We start from the raw sequence: 23,664 nt of genomic DNA on the forward strand, positions 1-23,664 counted from the left end.
TCCACACGCGGCGAGGGTTTCCCACCGGCGCTGCTTTGCTTGCGATGCTCCGACCACTGCTGAGCTCCACGTCTGCGTAAGAAGATACTGCAAAGGCGTCAGAGCTGACACCAAATAGAGGGGCAGAGCAGGAGCCGTGGAGAGCCGCTACCCCCCGTCCCCACCTCTCCCTTCTGCTCTCAGGCAGGTTATTACGTGACTTTCCCCAGTTTCCACAGGGGAAGAAGATGAAAGGCTCCCCGAGTCTCACAAATGACGGAGCTATTCTGGTTTTGGGGAGGTCCCCCCAACCCCATTTGGTATCAGCGGCAGGAGTCAGGCCTCTCCACGTTAGTTGCTGAATTGCTGCAGAGTCTTGGGCAAATAACTTAATTTCTCTTTTCTTCAGCTTCCCCAGCAGCAAGACGGAGGAGAAAACGATGGAAAACTGAGCAGATCTGTAGTGGTGCAAAGATGCCTGAAGATGAAGGCAGCTCCCTCCACATTTTGAAAAGCCTGGTCCCCAGCGTGAGCTTAGTGAATTAATCCTGATAACCACGCCGCTTAGTCCCTCCAGACTGAAATCAAGGAGGGAAGGGAAAGTATTTCTTACACCCCCGAGCAGCCGCAAGCGAGGCGCTGCATTAGCCCCTCCTGCGCAGCTCTACCGAACAGCCGCCGAGCGCCTCGTGCTCAGCAGCTTTTCAAGGTGCGAGGCGAGACGGTTTCCCTGCGAACCCCTCCTCAAGCCCCTCTGGTCTCGCCCTGGGTGCCTGGCAGAGCCCTCCTCTCCATGAGGTGCCTGCCCCTGGAGCTCATCAGCCGCTGGCGGGACCTTTCCTCTGTCCTCCGCTGCAGGCTCAGATGCATTTACCACGACACGGCGATCCCAGCTCGTCTCCTCTTTCACTCACCCGCTGCCCTTCTCGTCATCTTTTGACGCCTCAAAGCCCCTGTGGGGTAGGCAGAGGGGCTTCCCCCGCACAAACCAGAGAAAATGAGTCCCAGCAAGTTAAACCCACGTCCCCAGGCTCACACACTGCTGCCTTCTGCCTTGAACATCCACGTTTGCAAACACCTTTAGTTGGGAGGCCACGGTTCTGCTCTCCTCCTTCTCCTTTGGGATATCTTATCTTACGCTTGCCAAGTTAGAAAACCACTTAAATACCTGATTAACTACAAGCACATGTTTAAGTCCCACTGAAGCCAAAGGGCTTTGATTAGCAGAGCATTTAATACAGGTTTTTGCTAAGCAAAACTTCTCTGCTACTGCCCTCTCAACCCCGCTCCCTCCACAGCAGCACAGGGCACGACTCGAGAAGCGATGGCCAGGACACGCCACGACCATCAGCTCATCAGAGCGAAACGCAGCTTAAGTTGAGCGGTGGAAGAGCATTTTGCACAAAATCAGGCAACGAGATCCCAGGAGACGCAGGCAATTTGCAGGCTGGGCTGGTCCGAGAAGCACTCTGCCCTGCGAGAGCCGGCGCGCTACTCGCCAGCAAACGTTTCCAGTAAGCGCTATTAAGATCCTCCTCTTCATTTCACCACACGTTGCTGCAGAAGGGCTCGAGGGTGGTGGCTGCGAGGGATGCGACAGATTAACCCACACGTGGCCAGAGACCCCTGCCCTTGGCCAAGAAGAGAAATTCAGCCAGGTTTCATTAGCGGTGCCGAACAGGCACAGAAAATAAACAGCCTCTCTGCTGTGCTCCACGCCTCTCGCCCTGTTCGCAGGCTCTGGGTCGTCTACAAGGGGGAAGAGGTGCTCTCTGCACCCCCAAACCCGCAGCAGCATCCCCAAGCCAGGCAGGGAGAAGCAAGCACATCCCCTCCTGCCCGCCCGGGAGCTGCCTCCTGCTTGGACAGGCAGCGGTACATCTTGTTCAGCAATGAGAGCCGTCAAAGTGTCGTCCTCCTCCCCCTCCGATTAAAAATGAGAATATTTCTGCTTTGTTTGACAGTCGGGGCCATTAAGCTGCTCTTGTTGATATTTCATTTCCCAGCGAAGATGCCGGCAGCGTGCGCCAAATGAACTCGGGACGACCTAGACAGAAAACATACCTTTGCCCAGGAAGCTTCTGCGAAGGAAATTCAGCACGTGATGGATGGGTGGCGGTGCGTTGCCCAGCAGGTGATAGCACGCTATGAGCCGACGCTGGTGCCTGACGATAACCACGCCTTAAGCTCGCTTTGCAGGAGACAGCTCCATGGCAAACCTGCTGCTTCCACTGCTGAGTCACGCCAGAGCTCGTGCACTTCTAGCTGATGCAATGCAGATTTCAGTACAGGCTTTTGCTCCTCGTCGCTCCCGATCCGATTGATTAGGAGTTGCCTTCCACCGATGGCTTCTATCCAGCCTCCACTGTTGGGGTCCAAGACGAGGACCAGAAGGACCACCAGTCAGTCCCAGTAACAAGGCAGGAGGCAGCTCTAAAAGCGGTTTACACCGGAGATCACGATTTCTGTGTCAGCTCCTATTCTGTGTTTTCACACCCATGGGAGCACGGCTGAGCTCCAAGGCCCTGGCACTCAGGATAAAAGCCTGGACTTGCACAGTTGGTTCTCACAAGTTTAGCAAGGTCAGAGAGGCCAAGATGCAAGAAGAAAGCGGGGCCGGCAGCGAGCTGTGGCTCACGGTGCTCCACCGAGCAGCACCGAGTGAGGTCCGCAATGTCTCCTCCTCTGCCTGGGGCTGATCCACGTCTCCCAAACACCCGGCTCCGCACAAAGGGGTTTCCTCATTAGGAAGGTAGAGCCTTTGCACCAGCAGAGAGTCATCGTTTGCGCAGAACAGGCACCGCTGACTCAACCATTAGATACCTGGAACCAGCCAAAGCAGGAGTTTCCACTGAGGGATGGAGGTGCCCGACAGGCTCCAGGGGTTTCCTTCTTGGAGAGTGACAGTAAGGGACAAAAGGATGAAGGACAGCTGGTGCTTCACTCTGATTTCTGGCACTGGTTTTCTTTCAGATAGAAGAGCTTGCGCTTCCGGTGAAGATGCTGACATAAGCCTCCACAGGATGGTTCTGGGATGAAGGCTTGTAGCATCCAGCATGTTAGCTGGTCAGGGCAACCTTCAGGTCCTTCATCTTAACACTCTGCAGTTTTCATCCACAGAGAAGCAAAGCAATTTTTCAGTTAGCATGTTGCCTACGCAGCCTTTCCCCCCACCTTGTCCCAACCTGGCAAAGCCCCCGAAACCACACTGAACTGGACTTGAGTGTTGAGGTCTCCTTGAAGTGGATGGGCACTAAGCAGAAGTGTTATTTCAAGCACATCCTTCCAGGCTTTCTCTTCAACCGGGCCATGGATAAACCCTTCAGCTGCATCTTCTGAACTAGAGCAGCCATCCCAGCTCCAAATGGCTGATTAGCTGCCCAAGACCTGTAGCCTGCACCTCCGGCACCAAGGCACAGGTCATCTGATGGGCTTGCTGTCACCTCCCGTCCCGCAAGGTCCAGGCTGTCAGCCACACACCAACATCTTCATGCATCATGTTGGACAAACCACATCCTCCGCCATGGTGATCCAGCACAAGCGTGAGCTGATCTTTCCCTCAACACGTGGCTGGCAAGTCAGATCAGCCCTTCCATCCCATCCCTAATGGCTTTAGGTTGTTATCAGCACATGCTGTTGGCTTTTTCCTTCGTTTAACCTACTGCAGATCCTTCCTCCTCCAGTAATTCCTGGCATCCTTTTGAATTTCACCCCCTGGACCTGGCTGTTGACCCCCAACACGGCTGCCCACACCAGCAGGGTCCAACACACATCAGCCTCCGGAGCAGGCGTCCCCATGGCTCACGCTGGGTTTTGCTCGTTCACTACAAGGAGCCAATTTCTGGAGCGGTTTTTGGGCCTGGGAAACTTGAGGGAAACTTGCCTGCCTCTGAGTTGTGCTCATGTAGTCTGCAGGGACAGCCAAAACCTCCTTACACAAACCTTGGAGGAACATCAGCAAAGCACCCTGCAAGGAAAGCCTCTGTCTCCATGCCCTGGGCTATTTCCCCATTTCCTTACGATGTTACACCACCCCAGGCAGCGTCCCCTGCCAGAAGCAGAGGCCTGAAATGCCGGCTGTAACAGAGTACCCTGCTAATCCCTTGTGCTTCTCCACGGGTGGCTGAGCCTTCCTGGGAAAACTAAACTAGACCCCATGAAATGCTAGGGCCAAAGAATATTTCCACAGGTGCTAGAACAAAGTCTTTGGCTTAAAACTCCCACCACAGCTCTGGCATTATAAGCCAGGAACATTTATTTTCCAACTTCAAAATAGCCAATACTAATATTTTTGACCACCAGTTTCTCCTGAAGTTAACAGCAGAGAAAGAAGAACCCTAGAAGCCTTCAGGATGCAGGACCAACTTCTTAATATCGTTTTCCAGATACAACCGCAGGGCTGAATAATCGCTGAAACCTGATGCAAGACAATGAGCTGAGCAAGAGCAAAGCCAGGATGAGCTCACTGCGCAGCCCTGTCTGCCGGCGAGCCGAGCTTTCCCTTCCCTGCTACGGTCCCACCGAGACATCCACAACCCTGAGCTGAAATTCCTCAACTGGCCATGAAACAGCTGATTTCAATATCAAGACAGCACCGAGACGCGACTAATACAGCCACTGGGCTGGCTTCCAAGTGTCAAAGCAACTGGCCCGTGGTGAACCAGACACCTACAGCCTCACACGCAAGTGATGTGGGTAAACCACGGCGTTCGCAATGGGCTGGGGTGGCATTTAACACAGAATAACACCCACCGAGTCTTGGGACCTTCTGCACCCCCAAGAAACACCAGGGAATCACGCTTGAAGGAAAGACTCCTTTTGCAAAACATTAAACAAGAAGAAAAAAACTTGTTTCTCTCTGAAGATGCCACAGGCTGATCCAAAAATCACCACTGACAAGTAGAAAAGGTTGGAAAAACCTGCTTCTGAGGGCCAGGAGGCTGACAAGCAGACTCAATTTGTGTCATCGCTTTCCTTTTTTCCCCCCTTATCTTTCCCAACATGCACGTTCAGAAAGAGATAAAGAGCAGCTGCCCTGAGCCCTCCTCGTGGCTCTGCCACCTCCGGACACCACCGTCCCTGTTCTTGGGACTTTCCCTGCTCCAGAGGACGCTGCCCTTCCCCTTTCCCAGGAGGATGCTCAGTCCTTCTGCCCCTCCACTCCCCCTGCAAAGCGAGTAGCACAGATGCTTTCCCCCATTACGTGGGTTTTGAAGGGATGATGAGGGCAAAGACTGCGACGTGCCCGGCTGCCACAACAGCGGAGCCATGAGACCCCGTCTGCCCGCTTCCCAAGGACAATACATCTTTACTGTTCACCCATTAGCACTCAGCCCTTGCAAACCTTTTGGCCAAGCTGATCTCACCCACAAGCCAGCCCGTTTTGGTTTGCCAAGGGCTTTCTCTGCTCAGGGCTGAGCACAGCCCACCAGCGTCAGGCAGCGAAGCCACGTCTCTCCCCACGCACCGCAGTCCCGCTGCAATCTGCTGCTCGCTCCCTCCGGATCACCGCCTCTGTTCCACATTTAGCTGCCGTAACGGTAAAAGCTGGGTCAGGCCAAAAAAGCGTGCCTTCACACGTGCGCTGCACAAACACACGCAGCAGAAGCTCAGGCCCTACTCCAGAACCCAACCGCAAAACCAACTTTTCCTTCTCCCAACTCTTTCTTTTGCTTTGTGCAACTCTCTCTGGAGACGGTTTCGTTCAGTTAAACTACCAGCACAGCCTGGAGCGCCCGAGCTGCAAATCAGCCCTGCGGCACCTCGCCGGCTCACGGACGGGTCGGTCAGAGATGAAGTATCCAGAGATGGAGCTCGGTCAGCGTTGGGTCCCACCAGGACTTTGCACGTGGTGCTCAGCAGCAAGAAGTCATTCTCATCCTTCTGCAATCAACGGAGGGAGCACTGTGAAATGACGTAAACCTGCAGGAACGGCACTTTATCCCTGCCTTTGGGATTATTTCAGGCTTCCATATTTTTTCTCCGGCACTGTCTCCTCCAAAGGGAGGTCACATAAGCAAACACGAGCCTTTCTAGAAAATACAGTGGATTTACACGATGCGGCAACACTAAAAGAGAACTTTTTAAAAATGACTTGCAGGAGAGGAGTTTAGCTTATTTATTTTCTTTGTGTTGGTGGAGAATAACAGCTGATGGGCAAGAGATGAAAGCACCCCAAGCAGAGACTTCTTACCATGTTTCAGGGAGTTAATCTCATCAGAGAACTGCTTTACATCTGTTTGAACAGGGACGGAGCGGTTGACCGGAGCCAAACCTTGCGCTGCCGTAGAGGGGCTGACCCTGTCACCTGCACTGTGCCAAATTCTCCACCCTCCTTCTCTGGACAGCAACAGGGAAGGAAAAAAAAAAGAAGAGGGACCGACCAGCCCCAAGCCATGCACGCAGAAGGTCAGAAAGAGCCCCCGTGCCATTTCTTTTTTGCAGTTCAGCCTATCCACTTAACGAGCAGTGCCACGTCCTGGAAAGTCAACCCATGGTACAGTTCCGCAGCCGCTCCCCACGCAGGAGCAGGACCTGCTGCGCTGGATGCTGCCCACACACAGTCCCACGCTGCTTACGACACACCCAGGAGGTTTAGAGAGATGCACGCATCCTAAAAGCTGGGACAACCCACAGTCCTAGGAGCTCTCAGAGCTGCTGACACCCTCGTCCTAAAGCAACAAGGCAAGAGGGAAGAAATGCCTCTTCTGGCATTCACCCGTGGAAAGGGCTGGATTTTTATACTCAAAAAGGAGATGTCAGAAAGCAGATGTTGTGCACACACGATTCAAAGACACCTTTTTCCCCCGCTTAAGCCAAATCAGTGAAATAATTCAGCTGAATACTTAAAGCGTGCTTGCAGTAGGAAGACCCAAGGAAGAGGAGCTTTCCCTAGTGCGGGTCCCCGTGCACCCCGACGGATGCGGTTCCAGAGTACAGGTCTACTTCACACACGGGGAAACTGAGACACGAAGGGACTTATCAAACACAGCGGTGCCAGCTGGGGCTACACCACCTTGCTACGAACAGCACCGGCCACGGCGCATTCGACACACCACCGTCTCTCATTTTGGGCAGAAACAGGGCTTTTACCTATGTCCGTCAAGCGCTCGCTTGGGTCGGGGTCTTTCCCAAGCCCACTGTTATCACAGACATCGCAGCCCCGCCGCAGAGACGTGGAAGGAGCCTGTTTGCATCGCCCATGCTGGTGATGTTGGTGTTTTTAAGGGCACTTAGGTATTTGGTTAAGAGTTACGCTTGTAATCTGAAGACAGGATGAAAAGCACAGCCTCGCGCTCGGCGACGGCGAGAACAGGGGGCAAGGACAGCAGGCACGGCTCAATACCTGCAATAAACAGGGCCACGCTGAATGCTCTTAATTCCCCTCCAAAGCTATCAAGCACAGCCTGCTGTTCAGACTGGCTGTATAAATTGCAGCCCTCCGTCCCGCCGGCCAGGCAGGCAGTCTGTAATTCCCATTATACAGCCTGACAGGTTGGTAATGGCATGCATAATAATATATCGATCGTCTGCTGTACGAGAGGCTGCCAGGCAGCCGGAGGAAGGGAATTGCCGAGATGAGGGTTTCCTCTCCAAACACCCTCGGAAAAATGGGATGCTGATTGGGAAGGTAATGGATGAGACCATCAGCTGGGGCAAATTAACTCCACTTTTCACAGGGTGCTTCGCAAGCCTCCCATCTTTCCACCCCAAAACTCAATCAGCGCTCCGATTTACACCACGGGGAACTGGGAACCTTGCCCCTATCTTACAGGAATACACCATTGAAGGAAAATCAGTAGGTTTTGGGGGTTAAGGGAAGAAATTAAGTCTTTCCCATGTTTTCTCTCATGCTTATGTGTTTTTATTTACAGCATAAGATTTTTAACCATTAGGTAGAGCGGAGGCTGTTCTGAGTTGGGACCTGGTCAGTGATATTTGGTGCTTGGATTAGAGGGAAGAAGCTTGGAAAGTAAAATCTTTCTTGAAGATTTTCATAGTAACGTCCCTCTCTGGCACCAAGGAATTTGGATGCTTCTCTGAGGATCCACCTTGGCAGGTGCCTCCAAACTGGGGGTAAGCGAGGTACGGCAGCTACAGGGGTGGGATGCTCCCAGATCTCACGAGGACAAAGACAACATCTTCCTTTCAGTTAATTCACCTAGTCCAGCTCAACACCTAACTCCAACAAGTCAATGCACAAATCAGCAGTACAATGGAGAAACGCACGTTTTCCAATCTGCAAGTACAACTGCAACCCGAGAGGCCAAGATTGCTAATTATGGTGACCAGAAGCGTAATTCGTTACGTACAATTAATACTCTAGTCAATGAATCAACTAGTTTTAAATGTAAAATGTGTTCTGAGACATTTACTTTGTCTGCCCTACATATCCAGCATATTTGGGGTTTATTAACTGATCAAATAACACTAAAATACTAGTTTTCTGCATTTTAAACTCTTGTTTTCATCTCCACGTAACTTGAGCCAGAAATACAAAAAAATAAATCACTCGTGTAAACCCAAAATTCACCATTTCCCACCAGAATAAAAACATACAAAATTAATCGCCTAGCCAAACAGCTGCCTAAATAAATGCCCCCAGATCCACCGGTCTCCCTGCTCAGAAAAGGAAGTATCCGATTACACCAAGCAGAAGCAGCTTTTGACAACCAAACAGGAAAACATCCCCTTTCTTACAGAACGACCAAATTAAAAAAAAAAAAAAAAAAAAAAATCCTACCCACAAAAACAGACTGCTTAAATCAAGATTCCCTCCTTGCTGATTTTGGCTGCGGTCACCGCTATGGATGTAGGTCATTCACACTTGCATGTCAAATTGCTCCACACTTTCCGCCTTCGCCCTGGAAGCCCACAGCAGCCATCGGGAGCGAGATTTCCCCCAAATCCCCTCTTCTTCCAATCCTGGAGCGGGGAGAGCTGTATCCAAATAGATGGGATACATGGCAACATACGAAGGAACGCCAGAATGAACGAAAGCTTCATTAGCTCTGTCTGCGTGCCACCGTGGGGCAACAGGGAACTTCAGAGAAGGGACCACCAAGGATGGGCTGCTTGGACAGGTTTGAGTCCTGCTCCTGCAGAGATTTGTGCTTTGCTATCCTGATTTTGGTGAGCTCAGTCCGGACCAGGGCCTGGGGCTTATTCAACACGAGCAAAACCCACGGTAGATGCTGCAGCAGGTACGGCGCGTCCCTTGTGCATGGGAGTTGGGGCTCAGCCCCAGTGTGCTCTTTTACCTTGTGGGGTTTGCACCCCTCAGGTCTGACCTGAGGGTCTTGCCCTCATACTTGCCATCTCACGGGACCCCCAACCTCCTGCTTTCCACTTCCCACTGCAGGTGGGGGTGTCCCAAACCACGGTCAGAGAGATGGTACCAGTCCCCACCACAAGCACCGCGCTCCCTGGGACCGGCTCTGCAGGCAGGGTGGGAACGGGGAGAGAGGTGTCCCAGCAAAAACCCTCAGCACATCTCCGGCTAAAATAACCATTTCCCACCATAGACTGCAAAAGGCTGAGGGCACATCTGCTCTCCTTCCTCGGCAGATTTTGCTCTCCCCTGCTGGGATTTAATTGTTGTGCCAAGATCTGCCTGGCCTTGGGGAGGATGGGGGTGAAGGAACAGCTCTGCAGAACGAGATAGTAATTAATTGCTTGCCAGCTCCCAGCCATCCCCCGAGTGGGCTCAGTTTAAGCATCCCCAGAGCTCTGGGAGCGTTTCCCAGCGTGGTACCCGGCCACGGGACCAGGGGCTCCCAGGCACAGATTTGCTTAAAGCCCCGCGCCCTTTGGTCACGCAAACGTGGGGAATCTCTGCCTTTGCACAAAGAAGATTGCTGCCTGCGAGAGATGAAGATATGAGAACTATTAAAGGCATTATTGTTGGTTTTTTTAATATCATGTTTTCTGAGCTCATCACGCTTCAGGAGGGGGGAGGGACAGACAGCACTCACACTCGCCTTGGCGTGTTTTGCATGCTGAGGTTTACAGAACGGTGCTTCACCTCCCACGTAGCTGGAGGTCCCGTCCCCAGTGGGTGCCACAGCAACCGGCTGGGTGAAGGCAGTGGCCAGCGCTTGCCCAGTCACCCCCAGCTCGGCCAAGCTGCTCTGCACCCTACGGCCCACGCTGGTGGCTCACCTTTTCTAACCTGGAATACTTTTGCTTTCCCAGCTAGCATTTATTTTCTGTGGCTAAACGTAAAGCAAGGAGCTGAGAAACCCAGCACGCGCTTCCCCATCCTCCAAAGAAACACCAACCCATCCCCTGCACCCAAGGGTCCTGCTCAGAGTGCAGGCTGGTTGTTGGGCTCTTCTTCAATTCATTGACGTTCATTTCAACTCAATTACTATCAGAAGTTTAGGGATAGTGCCTTAGAAACAATCTCTTGTGCAACACAAGAATGCAATCCCCTGCCCCCTGCGAGCGCACCCACAAACGTTGCAAAACCTCGCAGGGACGGGCAGGCGGAGCAGGGCCAGCGGGAAGCAGGAGCAGGTCTGCAGCGAAGCGGCCCTGGAAATGCTGCTGCTATTTCTCAGAAACCAACCTCAAAGGCAAAGGGGACATTAAAGGACCGAAAGCAGCGGCCTGATCCACTGCCTGTGGAGAACAGACCTCACGGAAACCCTCCGTGGGCCAACAAGGATGCGCAGGCTGTTGCAACCCGCGCAAAACCCAGAAACATCTCATAAAGAAATTCCTCCACCGATATCAAACCTGAGTCCCGCTCCGTGATGGAAAGAGAGCCAGGCCTCTAGGAACATATAGAGAGGTCCTAAGGAATCAGATATCCACTGAGATACCCAAAGGCACGAGGAAGGAGGCATCTCCCTCCCATCGGCTCTGGTGCGTGTCCGAGGCTCTCCCTCGAGCTGGCGATGCTGTGTGCTCATCCCCTCGCACAAAAAAAAGCGTCGCTGACTTTGAAAGACACGAAGTCTGAAAGGTAAAGAGTCTTGAAAAGATCTGAGAAAGCCAGAAAGCTCGAAGCAGCTCCTGCTTGCAAAGCAGCAAGGTCAGAGCCAGAAGTAATTGGAGCTAAACCCTTCCGCTTGCGGAGGAACGGGAAGGACAATTTGCTTTTTCTTTTAGAGGCAAGATTAAATTTACCATTCGCTGGTCTTTTCTGCAAAATTTGGAGGAGAAAGAGGCTGAGATACACAAAAGAGAGAAAGGGAATTATGCATTAAATCACATTAGGCTTTTGGCTGAGACCTGCAGAAGAAGTTAAATGCTAAAAAAATCCTGTATCTCTTTGTACAAGAATGAAATTAATATTAATATATAACCATCTCCCTTACCTAAGGGGAGGCCATGGTCACCACCCCCCCACACACATGGAATATTATTATTGATCTAAAACTATCAAGAAGCTACAATTATCTGAATTTCAAGCGCACCCCCTGTATCCCTGTGCCCCTGGAGCCCCTGCACACCCAGGGACACCATCCCAGCCAGGTCCCAGCGCTGGGATCTGCAGGGAGGTCTCTCCCCCACAGCCGTCACACCCACGCGCTGGCAAGAGAGAGAAGACACCCTCAGACACGGGGGTTTTACAGTTTGAAGCAAGATAAAAAGGGAAAAAAAAAAAAAAAAAAAAAGAGGTGCATGCCAGCCTGTCTGAGGGCTGGAGCCCCGAGCTGCCTGCATTTCACATCAGATGTGAAAGCAGCAGCAGTCTGGGGGGGGGGGGGAAGACACATTCCTGCTGTTATATTATATAAACAGATAAAGTGCTGAACAGGGGCTGGCTTGCCAGCTGCAACCATCAACCTCTCCCAGCTTGGAGATTTCTGGCTCCGGTGAGGGCACAGGCAGGACCCCCTCCTCCTCCGTTCGGGAGCAACCAGCGGCCCACCGCCCCTGGCCAGCAGCAGACAGCCCAGCCCAGCCTAACCCAGCCTAACCCAGCCCAGCTCTGCAGGTCCAGAGGAAGAAACCCAAGACCTGACCCAGCAGTTTCATCTCTAACCCTTTCAGACGAGGCAGCCCCGTGCTGCATCACCTCCCAGATCCTGAGCTACGGCACGCATGGGAGCCGCCATCTCCCCGGGCACGCAGCTCTCCCAGCCAGCGGCGCTTCCAGAAAGGCCGAGCCGGGGACCCTTGCAAAGCTGGCCGTGGAGGGAGCTCATCCAGGATGTGCTCCTCAGATGCCAGCGGATATATGAACAGGGATCTTGCCCCTGCTCAGCTCTCTCACTGCCGTCCCTGCAGCAAGCAGGGCCTGCCTGGATGCATTAATGCATCCACCAGCAACACTAATTTCTTATGCGTGTGATTCCCCAATCCCAGGGCGGGCATCCCTGCTAGAAGAGAAAACCCGCCCGGCTCCGTGCCAGTGGCAGGGTGAGCATCACTGCTGCACGGGGGGGCTCCCGGGACTGAGCCCACGCTGCTGAGCACGAACCGCCTCTGCCCTCCCCGGCACTGCCTGGCCCTCCCCTCCCTCCCTGCATCTCAGCATCCCCCAAAGACACAATTTCCTTAGGAGGAGCAGTGGCAGCCACCTTCTGGGGATTAATTAAAACCAGGCTGCTCGGATGCCAAGCAGACACCGGGACGCATCCCCCTGCAAATCCCACGGGGGAAGGAAAAAGAGCAGAAGGAGCCAGGATGGGAAGCAAGCAGAGAAAGGATGCTGCAAGAGAGCAGCTTGCAGCAGGGCAGGGTTATGGAGCATGGCGAGGAGACCAGAGACACCCATTTGGGGCAGAAAACACCCCACCGCTGCCAGGCACCATCATTTGCTGTCAATGCCTCTGGCAGCCTAAGGGTTAAAAATAACTGTGGGGAGCGCTGGTGGTTTCGTCAGCAACCCAAACCAGAGGAAACGAGTGCTAATCCCAAAGCCACCCTGCCGGGTTACCCAACTTCCACCGTGCGGTGCCCGGCGCTGCAGGCAGAGCGGGCATCCGGCCTCGGCCCCTGCTCCCCGTCCCCGGGGACTCCCACTCGCAAAAAACCAAGCCCGATACTGCAAACCTCTTCATCCCTGCCCTCCTGCCAGCAGCTCACCAGCTGTGGGGAGCAGAGAAACCCCAGCCCTGGTCACCTCTGATGCATCAGCTGGTCTTAGAGCTCAGGAGGAGAGACCCAGCCTTCGCTCGCATGGCAGAAAGGATGCTGAAGGTCCTCCAGCATCCCGGGGGCCGCAGGACGGTCTCCACGGGGATGATGCCCCACGGCTGGTGCACGCGGGGCTGAGAGCAAGCAGAGAGCGGCACAGCCCAGCTACGAGGCGCCCGCAGGCTGCGGCTAAGCTGCACGATATCAACCAGACCGCAGCGCTCCCCGAGGTCTGCTCTAGATGTCGATAAGCACGTCCAATTGCACTGCTGAGGAGGAACGTTTAAGCAGTTTTGGCATCGGCAGGGCTGAAGTGCATGCTCGAGGCTGGTGCAAAGCCGGGGCCAGCGTCCTTCGGGGAGAAAGTCTGAATCTGAGACAAGGCGGCACCGAAAAACATCCCCTTCATCCTGATGAGCTGCCAGAGACACCATAATCATCGCAAACTCGCCTGACAACATATCCACCTCCACGGGGATCTACTACGCAACAGCATCTCTGTCTCTTAAGTGTAGTTTGGGGAAATAAATAACCCCCAAAGCAGTCCTGACCCACAGTGTGTACCGCGAAGGTGCACATTGTGTAACACACAAACCAGGCTGATATGGGGCCGTGAAATAGTTCAAAAGCTTTCACCAAGCACACGAAGTTATGCCAAGGGGCCAAATCGTACCTTCACGGGTGAGCCCGCCTGGGTGTAACGCTGCCCAGCTGGTCTGAACTCAGGTAAACCTTCCCCTCCCCATCTCAGCACCTCCGAGCACCCTCGAGATGCTAGAGCTGACCTCCCAGGAAGGTTTGGAAACGTCCGCATTTCTCTCTTTGGGAGCTCCAGAAGCAGCGCTTACCCTCCCCAGGAAGGCTGCCGGCCTTTTGATGCCTCGCTGCTCCCCCACGGGCTGCCCCGGCCGCCGGCCGTGGCTCGCTGCCCGCGCAGCCCTGCACCAAACCCTCCCCAACAGCTCCTGCCTCCCCGGAAAGTGCAAAATTCCAAGCACTGGGGGAAGCAGGGGAAGAAAATAGGGACGGGCGTGACATAAATCACAGGGACAACTGGGATAAATAGCCCTCCATCTACATCAGTTGCCATTTAATGCACTTAGCAAGGTTAATTAAGCAGAAGGACTGGCCCTAAGAACTGCTTTTTATCACACAGCCCCTTGCTCTGGTGCAGCAAGGAGAAGGCCACAGGAGCCCGAAGTGAACTGTCTCTACATTAGCCATTCTTCTATTTTCTTTTTTAAACTATTCCCCCTGACCAAGCCCCCTCTTACGATGAAGATACCCATCGTTTAATTAACAAAGCATCCCTGCGCCACGCAGTCCCCACAGCACCAGGCAGCAGCTCAGAAGTAGCAGGCATTTAAGCACCGACCCAGCGGGGCGGCCGTCGGGACACATCGCGCCTTGCTCCCCGCAACCGCTGCCTGCAAAACCCAGGGCTCGGCCTCGGACGGGGCCGGGGGACGCCTGCACCCACAGCAGGGATGTATTTGGGGGATGGACCACGGGGATCGCAGGCTGTCCACGGCAAAGGGGCAGCTGCCTGCACGGCTCGGTGGGCGTCAGAGCACGTTTGCCCCCGGCCCCTTCTTGCAAATCAGAGTTACCGTGGCGTCTTTGCCCCTGTTTGGGGCCCTGACCCCTCTCCCCTGCCCTTCACACCCCGCCACCGCCCAGGCGAGGCTGGCAGAGAAGCCACCTTACAAGTCACGAAGCTCTGCCGCACCTGGGACCTCGCCATTTGGCTTCTGGCCATCTTCAGCGCCTGCAGGTTTTATTGCAATACTTTGCCCTCCTTTTCCCTTTTTTGGGGGGTTTTTTGTTTGTTTGTTTTTTAATTCCTGGAACTATTGTACACCTCCTGCCACGTGCAGGTGATGCCCAGAGCCGGTGGCTGCCGTCTCCTCCTCCTCTCCTCTCCCACCAGCCCAGCTCCGCCGGAGCAGCAGCAACAGCCCAGTAAAAACTCCACGTCAAGCCATAACCAATGGCAAATTCTTCAAGTGAAACGTAATGTGCTGGGAAGCGCCTCACCATTTCACTCGGGAAAACGATCCGTTTGGCAGCGAAGAGGAGGAAAACATGCTTTGTTTTACAAATCCTCTCCCCAGCAGGAGGGACACTCCCAGAATTTAATATACTGACAGCACTTGGCTGTTTTAACCACTGAAACTCAAGAGTGCGTCAAAAAAAAAAAGTAAAAAAAGTGATACACTATATATTATTAAAGCCTAGCCTATTCTGCAACTGGTGGTAACGGGCACAGCAACCCAGCAGCACAGAGGAGCCCCTCATCCAAATTCTCCCAGCCGTGACAGCCACAGGGTCGGGGTGCAGGGTCCCAGGTTTCTCCAAGTGCTGGACCCCCTTAATTAATTCAGTTTTCACCCTCTCCTGGGGTGAGCCCCTCCAGCAGCTCTTTGCAGGAAAGCAGAGAAGATGCCAACAGGTAAATCTAAGAAGTCGCTTTATAGCAGAGAAAAAGAATTCAAAGTTATTCAGCGCAAGGATTACTTCCATCAAAGGCAACCGGCTCCATCCAGGCGACTAGCAAGCTCCTTGCAACCCCAAACTCTGGCCTCAATAAAATGTTAAGTATTTCAGTGTATTCCCACTTATCCTCCAATGCATTTAACTGCCAAAAGCATTGGTGAGGATGCAGCATTGGTGAGGATGGCTCACAGGAAAACACGCCTCATCCAAAGAGGGCAGCCGACAGCACTTTTTTGGGAGGGGATTTTAATTTTGCAATGTGGGGTTTGGGCTCCAGGCAGTCGACAGCGTTACCAGAGCAGAAGGAAAGAGCAACCGGTATCTCTAGCTAAAGAACCTGTCGTTAAATTAGGCTGGCTGTGCCAGAGGAGCACATACCCTTTCTAATGGCTGCTGCCAGCCCTTGCACGCAGCAATAACCTAAATGTTATTTTGAGGGCAGGCAGTGGGATCGAATTGACTCTGCACCGGAGACCGCCTCTGAGCTCTCTGAGGAGCAGCCTCGAAGCGACTAAGAGCCCATCTGCTGTTCACATTTACCTTTTTAAACAAACAGAAGCCCCCGTCTTATCTTAGCAGTTTTATAGTTCTTTGCAACCTCCAAGCATTCTTGGAAACGCTAATTAATCCTTACGAGAGCCCGTAAAGAAAACAGGATCACTCCCGTTTCAGGGGAGGGGAGCAGGATGGATAAATTTGGTGAAATGCAAAAGGCCATGCTGGACGTCGGTGCCAGCGTGGACCTGCACAACGTTGAAAATATGGTTTTGCTGCCCTGCCCTTTGGCTGATTATCAAACACAGCTTTTGTGGGGGCCTTGGCAGGCGGGAGGAGAAGCCCCCCCAAACCTCGTCTTGCAGGGGGTGGGTCGGGCAGGACGTTACATCAAGGAAAGCTGAAAAGCTGGTCAGCCTCAGGTCTGGGAATGTGCTCCTCCCGCTCGGAAAAAAAGGATGGAGCGCCTCCAAATCGCAGGGATGCTGTCGCCTACCCCCTCGCTAGCACGCTGGGCTGGCTTCAGAACTTGGTGAAGCCAGTGGAAAGGCTCCCAGTGACCTAAATGGCCGGGATTTTCAAAAAATAAAAAGACTAAACAAACCCGAGAGCTGGGCACCAAGTCACCCGGTCAGCTCAAAAACCCCAGTTTTGCAGCATCATCATCATCGCACGTTACGTCAGCAACTACACGGACCCACCGACACCATAGCCCCTCCGCGGTGATGCCACGTTAACAGCTCATGAGAAGAGGCCTCTGCCCCACCGTGCTCACCCATCCATCCCTCTCTGCAGGGGGAAGCTCGTCCTTCCCCCCAAATACGCATTTTCAGGCCGGGACGTGGCAGGAGCTCAGCTCTCGAAGGCTCCCACTGCCTCACAGCCCCTGGGGAGCGAACCGAGCATCCCTTGCAGCCACCGCTGCACCCCCAGAACACCACCTCCCAAAAGTCAGCCTGTCAAAAACCACAGCAACCGGGATTTGTTCAGTGGGGCATCCCACATTCGCTACCCAGAGGCAAGGAATAATACCGTCTCATTAAAAACGTGCTTCGAGTCTATTATAGTATCTAGGACAAAGTGTTCCCTATTTTGACACTCTAAGATATATTTTATCAGAGCAAGCTCTTCAGAAACACTCACTCACAAAGACTTATCTGACTGTAACAGGTTCCTCGCTTCCCCCAGCATTTTAAAATTAATTTCTAGCCCCCCTCCCCCCCCTTAGTCAGATGATGGGATGCCCGCACGGTCAGATTTGTCATTGGGGCAGCTGGTGCGACGTGTCCCAGCTCCCTCACACCCCGCATGGCCAGCCTGCGGGGAGGGAGAGGACGGTCCAAAGCATCGCCGAGAAAAACCAGTATCTGAAGCCAGAGAGAACTTGGGAGCGACTCACGGTACTTCACAGGCACCAAGATTTATTTTCTTGGGGGGGGTGGGGGGGTGTTTGATATAAACACCTTCTAAAATTAGCACCTGCCTTTCTGCCAGCTCCAATGGGCTGCTGGTGCAACGATAAAGCTTTGGCGGGGCTGAGATGGTGCAACATTTTGGCACGGATCTTCTGCCCCACTCATGGCCACTTCTGCCTCACGGGGTTTTCCCGACCATGTGTCTGACCCACGGCCGCACAGATCCCGCGCGGAGAGGTCACTGTCCCAAAGAGTCGTACTCCCGACTCCCGGGGAGGGGGCACGTTCATCTCGGAAAAAAGACCTTATCTCAAGGTTGAGGGTAAGTCGCCAGAGCTTTCTATAAAGGAACGCAAACACATATGAAACTGTTCAGATTCCTCAGCCGGACTGCTCCAAAGATAGTCCCGAGTCACGTAAACCGGCTGGGCAGAGGGACCCTGGCCGATGGGGTAAATGGAAGGGTGCCTCTCGGGGAGGTGAAGGGGTCAGGGACATGCCCCGAACAACGCGTCCACTTGCTAAAAAGTTAACAGGACCAGAAAATGGGGGAAAAAATGGGGAAAAAAAAAAAAAACCAAGAAGAAAACCACGAGACTCTGGACCAGCTGTTTTCACGTGGACAGACTGACACAGGGCAGATCTACGGGGCAAGAAAGCAGCTCCCGATGCCCCGCAAAGATCTGAGCAACTTTTCCCGAGGTGGTAGAACTGGTTACACCGAGCAGCTGGGTGCCTTGCAGGCTCCTTGGGAGAAAAACCGAGCTTGAAGCCGGGTCTGTTTTCAGTTTGCATGGAAAACTTGCTGTTTTTCAAAGCCCTGTGTACCCCAGAGCCTAGAAAATGCCCAGCACTTCAGTCTTTTTATCACCCTCTATCAGCAGAAAAGGTTAAATGCTAATTTGGTGGATACAGAGCAGTGCTCCTCAGCTGCCTTTCTGTTTGCTCACAGCAACTTTCCGTAGCGTTGCTTCTCAGCTAATGCCCAGCTCAAACAGACTTTCAAGGCGAAAGGTCTCGGGCTCCGTACAATTAATTCCCCGCTCTCGCACAGCGTCTCGCACGCTCATTTCTACAAGCCCCAGTCAACACCAGCAAAACTCCACCAAGTGACTGCGCATCAAAAAGAACAAGATAAAAAGCAAAGCTGCCAACTGTTGGTATTTCTGAGCTGGGAAGAAAAGAGCTGATTCTCAAAAGCTGCTAGCTCAAATTGCCTCAGTGCTTTTTACAGATCTGCTTTAAACACCAAACTTTTTGAAAGTTGAGTGGGAACCTCCTTGAGTGGGCTGTGCATACTGCAAACCCCAGAGCTATCAGCGCAGGCAATGAAGGGAAGGAGAAAAATGCACCCGGCAGGGTTCCTCGCTGCAGACAATGCAAAGCACCTCCCCGGGGTTATTTTTCATCTCCAACACCATGACCACCCTTGCAGCTCCTCAGCCACTTCCCCAAAATTCCGCCACGTAAGTTAGACCCGCAAAAAACCGAGCGTGCCCCCTCTTTGCTAGCAGGCTTTCGAAACCGGGATGCGTTTCGCTCCTAGACTACCTTTTCCCCACCGCAAGCAGGCAGCCCCCCAGGAGAAACCTGCCCATCCTCACCTGCCGCAGGTGCCTCAGCAGCTCGGTGGCCTCCTCCTGCTTCCCCTGCTTCACCAGCACCAGCATGTCCTGGATCATGCAGATCCGCCGGTGGTAAGGGGGCAAGCTGCTGCCACCCCCCTTCCCAAACTTCTCGCCGGACTTCACCACGAGGGAGGCAAGGAAGTCCCCCCTTTCCCTGGGGGGTACCTTCTTGCGGTGGTGGGCCGGGGGGCTCTCCCCAGCGCTGCCCGGCTGGCAACCCTTGGTCTGCTTGGTGCCCATGGTGTGTGGCCCCAGCTCCTGCAGCCCTGGGGCTGCATGCAAGGCGGGGGGCTTGGGGCTGGAAGCCACGGAGGGGGGGCACAAGGGGGGGGCACAAGGGGGCTAAGGGTGCAGAGGGGGATGCACAAGGGAACGGAGGGGATGCACGAGGGGTTTGGGAGTGCACAGGGGCATGCACAAAGGGGCGGGGGAGATGCACAAGGGGTTTGGGGGTGCACAGGGGGATGCACAAGGGGTTCGGGGGTGCACAGGGGGTGGGGGGTGCACAGGGGGATGCACAAGGGGTTCGGGGGTGCACAGGGGGTTGGGGGGTGCACAGGGGGATGCACAAGGGGTTGGGGGGGGATGCACGAGAGGTTCAGGGGGTGCACAAGGGGTTCAGGGGGTGCGGGATGGGACTCGGAGCCCCCCGGGAGCCTAGCAGGGGGGCCGGTGCCCGGCGGCGGAGCTGCTCGGCTCCCGCAGGCGGAGGAGAGGACGGCTGCGCCCAGCGGAGAGGAGCCGCGCCGCGGCCCCGCCGCCTCGCTCCATCGCTGCGGGGAGGCGAGAAGCCGGGATCCGAGGAGCTCCTTCTCCCGGCCCCGGGCGGCGGCAGCGGCGGCGGCGGCAGCGGCGGGACGAGAGCGGCAGCGCTCAGCGCTGCAAAGCGACGGCGGCTCCGCGCAGCCCCCGAGCCCCCCTCGCCTCCTCCTCCCGGCGCCGAGGGGGCTCCCCCGGGGCGGGGGCGGGGGGGGACGCGGCCACGACTTGGGGCAACTGTTGCGCGGCGGCGGGAGCTCCCCGGGGAGGCGGCGCGGAGCGGCTGGGCTGGGCTGGGCTCGCCCGGCTGTGGGGTGCATGCAACGGGGAGAGCCGGGGGAGGGCCGGGGGCGGGCACCGTGCACCGAGGCAGGGCTTGCGGAGGAAGCTGGAGCCGGACGGGGCTCTTCCTTCCTCCGCTGCCTCATCTCGGGATTGCACCGGGGGGTGGGGGGGCTGCACCTGGGGAGGACTTTGTACCGGAGGGGTTGCATCGAGGGGAGCTGCACCGGGCTTGGATAGGGGGGATTGCACCGGGGGAGGGTGGCACCGGGGCTCGGCCCCGGGAGGCAGCGTGGGGCATCCCCGCTGGAGGTTCCCGGGGAGGAGCACGGAGGGGTTTCCCGCTGTATTCTCACCCCAGGGGACCTACAGGCTCCTGGCCGTGGCCGGCCCCCGCAGGGATGTGCCCTGACCCGGGGGGGGGGGGCCCCGCACGCAGCCCCGTCTGTCCCCTCGGTGCTCCGCTGAGCCCATCCCCGGGATAAAGCAGCGGGCAGGGCATCCTGCGGGACTCCCAGCTCCGACTCCGGCTGCGGTTCCACACCAAACCGCGGCCTCCTCCCGCACCTTCATCCCTGTCACCCGCTCCGATGCCCATCTGGAAGTCACAGCTTGTGCCCTGCCACCCCCTGCCCCAGCCAAAGCCCCCCCGCCACCCTCATCCATCGCTTGCAACCACCCCTTGCGCACACTGCTCCCTCCAGCAGCTCCCCATCCAATATTCAATCACTCCTTATCTTCCAGGCACTCCGCTGGCAGGGCTTAGGGCAAGGATTGAAGCTCTTGGATAAAGATCATGATGAACAACTCTCTTCTAGACAGGGACCGCTCACCTGCTGCAGGAGACAGATTGCTCGAGAAATGCCTGGGAGGAATAAGCTTGGCACTGACGAGGCCCCAGCAGTAGCCTCAGACCCTCTCCCGATACAAGGGGCTGTTTTCCAACACAGACACGCAGCAAACTCTGCGCATTCACCCCCACGCCTCTGCTTGACCAGGGCAGGAGAAGACCCAGCGCAGCCGTTGTGCTGTGCGGTGCCCGGGCTGGGGAAGGCGTCTCCTCCTGCAGCAGCAACACGGTACGGGGGCATTTTGCAACTGTGTTAGAAATAACCCCGAAGCAACACATGAGAACTTTTTGCCTCCTCTGCATCCTGCGCAACTGCACATCCACAAATACACAAATATCGCGTTACGTCAATGAATAAAAGGCAGCTCTCCTCGATAGCCAAATGGCTGGAGGCCTACGTAGTTGTTCCTAAAACGCCAAAGGCCAACCACTGTAATGCATTTTCATACATGGACCGCAAGAATAGCGCGGAGCCCCGCTGACTTCAGTAGGGTTTGGCTCTGGTTTACAGAGCCATACCACACGGGATCCAAAACCAGACCAAACACCGGTGTCTTCCCCCAGGAAGGCAGCTCATGACTGCTGTCATGAGCTAAAAACTACATTTCACTGGTTCAGCCATAGCAAGTTAAGTCACGTGAGGAAACACACAGCCACATGGTTTGCAGAAACCACGAGTTTGTGTGAACCAGGGACCTCACCTGGCAGTAAATCTCCCCAGAGAAGGCAGGGAGAGGCAGCCAATTTGCTAATGTCAACAGTGAGGCAGCAGGAAGCAATGCCTGACCCGCCCCAAGCAGCGTTTTCCCCTGCAGACTCCATCCTAGGTACAGCCTTCTCCCTTTAAAACGATCGGTCCTCTTCGTGCTATTAGCAGGGTGGTAACACATAACAACATCAAACAATCAAACGCTGTTGTGACCCTGCAAGACGCTGCGTGGGGCCCGTGTCCGAAAATCCGATTGAAGGAGCATCATTTCAGACCTGGAGCCTTATACTGTGCCCCAAAGTCGGTGGGAACGGGACCGGTCACCTCACGGAGTCATTCTGCATTAAGGCAGTTTTCCCACCTGAATCGACTGAGCATCATCAGTACTTTCCTGAGCAGCAACTGCGCGCTCAGTCCTGCCGAGACGTGCAACCTCGCTGCCTAACAGGAGCAGGCAGACAAGGTGCTTCCAGCCCTAAAATCCTCTGCCTGTCCCCGAGTTTCATCTCGGAGCCTGTTCTTTACACGTCTGTAAGTCTGTTGTACACCGAGAAGCCAGCAAGATCAGGTCAGTTCACCTCTCCAACAAAAATATTAAATAATGGAAATGAAGCAGAAAGAGGAACCCTGCCAGGGCTGGGATCCCCCACGCCCCTCGGCTCCTGCAGAATTTGAGGCTGGACAGCACATCATCCTGCCCTGAGTAACAGGGCCTCCTCCAAAGAGACATCGCCGTACGAACAGAGCGTCTCATCCAAGAAGAAGGGAAAAGCATGCCCCTCCCTTATGCCAAGAGCCAAGTTCTTACGCCGCCAGCCCAGGAGACCGGTTACCCGCAGCCCGTCCAGCTGACGGCCGAGACCCCAAAGGTGGCATGAAGCCTCGTCTCTGCTGGGAGCGGGCAGCGTGGGTCCTGTGCCCATTATAATCTTCATGCTGGTCCATACCGGTGCTGGTAGTGGTTTGCAATGCAGACCTACTGGAAAGCGACGTCCTACAGGAACAAAATCCTTTGTCCTACAGGAAAAAAGGATTTGGACGTGACCGTCCCGGCTGGGCTGGGAGGAGGGTGCTCACACCAGGTCGGCTGAGCGAACCCAGCCGGCAGCATGTTCCTGAGCTCGCCTGAGACCCGGCGGCCACGGGGACGGCACAAGGCCAGTTTGCAGCATCCTTGCTCACACCAAGCAGCACCGGTGGGAGCTGCTCATCCGTGCAAAACTGGGATATACAGCCTGGTCTGAAGAGAGAAGCCACTGAGGGGCACAGGGAGAAAACTTACTACTTTTGATAGTTCAGGTTTGATCTTCTAAGACTGTATCAAGCTAAACACCTTGTTTCTAGAGGCACATGGAGAGCCCAATCCAGCCCGTCACTGATTTTTCCCCACTTTAAAAAAGGCTGTTCATGCCGAGCCCCATGAGATGGGGCAGCGTTGTCAGCACGGGCTGCGGGACTGACTGCGCCAGGAAGACACGGCCATCTCTCCACCTCTTCAGGTCCATCCAGTGGGCCGTTTCACATTCGTGGGGGACCACCGTACCCATCCCCTGGGGATCCCAATGGAATGGGAGCTACAATGTGAGCCCCCCTCTCCCTTCCCCACCCGCTGCCCCGGGGGAGAGGGGAGCTCAGCCCGCAGGGAGCCCAGCCGGGCAGAGCCGCGTCCCAGCCGAGGAGGCAGTTTTCCACAGCAACCACGGCACCAAGTAAATAAATAAAAGCCAACCTTTGCACTTATGACACTTCTGTCAGCAGGGCAGAGAGTTTATCTGCTGCTCCTGATCAGGCTTATTTATAGCACACAGGACAAAGCCAGCAAAAAAAAAAAAAAAAAAAAAAAAGAGTGCGGTGTGTACTCTTGTTACACCAATGCAAAGCAATGCCAAGTGCTGCCGGGTCGGGTTTACGCTCCCCATGAGCAGATGCAAAGGCACCATGAGCACTCGGGGCAGCACA

General features: G+C 54.9%; 1 protein-coding gene across 1 annotated transcript in view; it reads right to left on the reverse strand.

The window, feature by feature from the left end:
* LRRC75A (leucine rich repeat containing 75A) overlaps positions 1–19,586 on the reverse strand; it is a 96,492-nt gene extending 76,906 nt beyond the window's left edge. Inside the window, exon 1 of the mRNA XM_075518045.1 lies at positions 19,082–19,586. Coding sequence (XP_075374160.1) covers positions 19,082–19,345 — 264 coding nt within the window. The 5' untranslated portion in view covers positions 19,346–19,586. The remainder of the gene's footprint in view (positions 1–19,081) is intronic.
* Positions 19,587–23,664: the final 4,078 nt, after the last annotated feature.

The sequence above is a fragment of the Mycteria americana genome, chromosome 15 (genome assembly GCF_035582795.1).
Source record: "Mycteria americana isolate JAX WOST 10 ecotype Jacksonville Zoo and Gardens chromosome 15, USCA_MyAme_1.0, whole genome shotgun sequence".
In the NCBI taxonomy this organism is placed as follows: Eukaryota; Metazoa; Chordata; class Aves; order Ciconiiformes; family Ciconiidae; genus Mycteria; species Mycteria americana.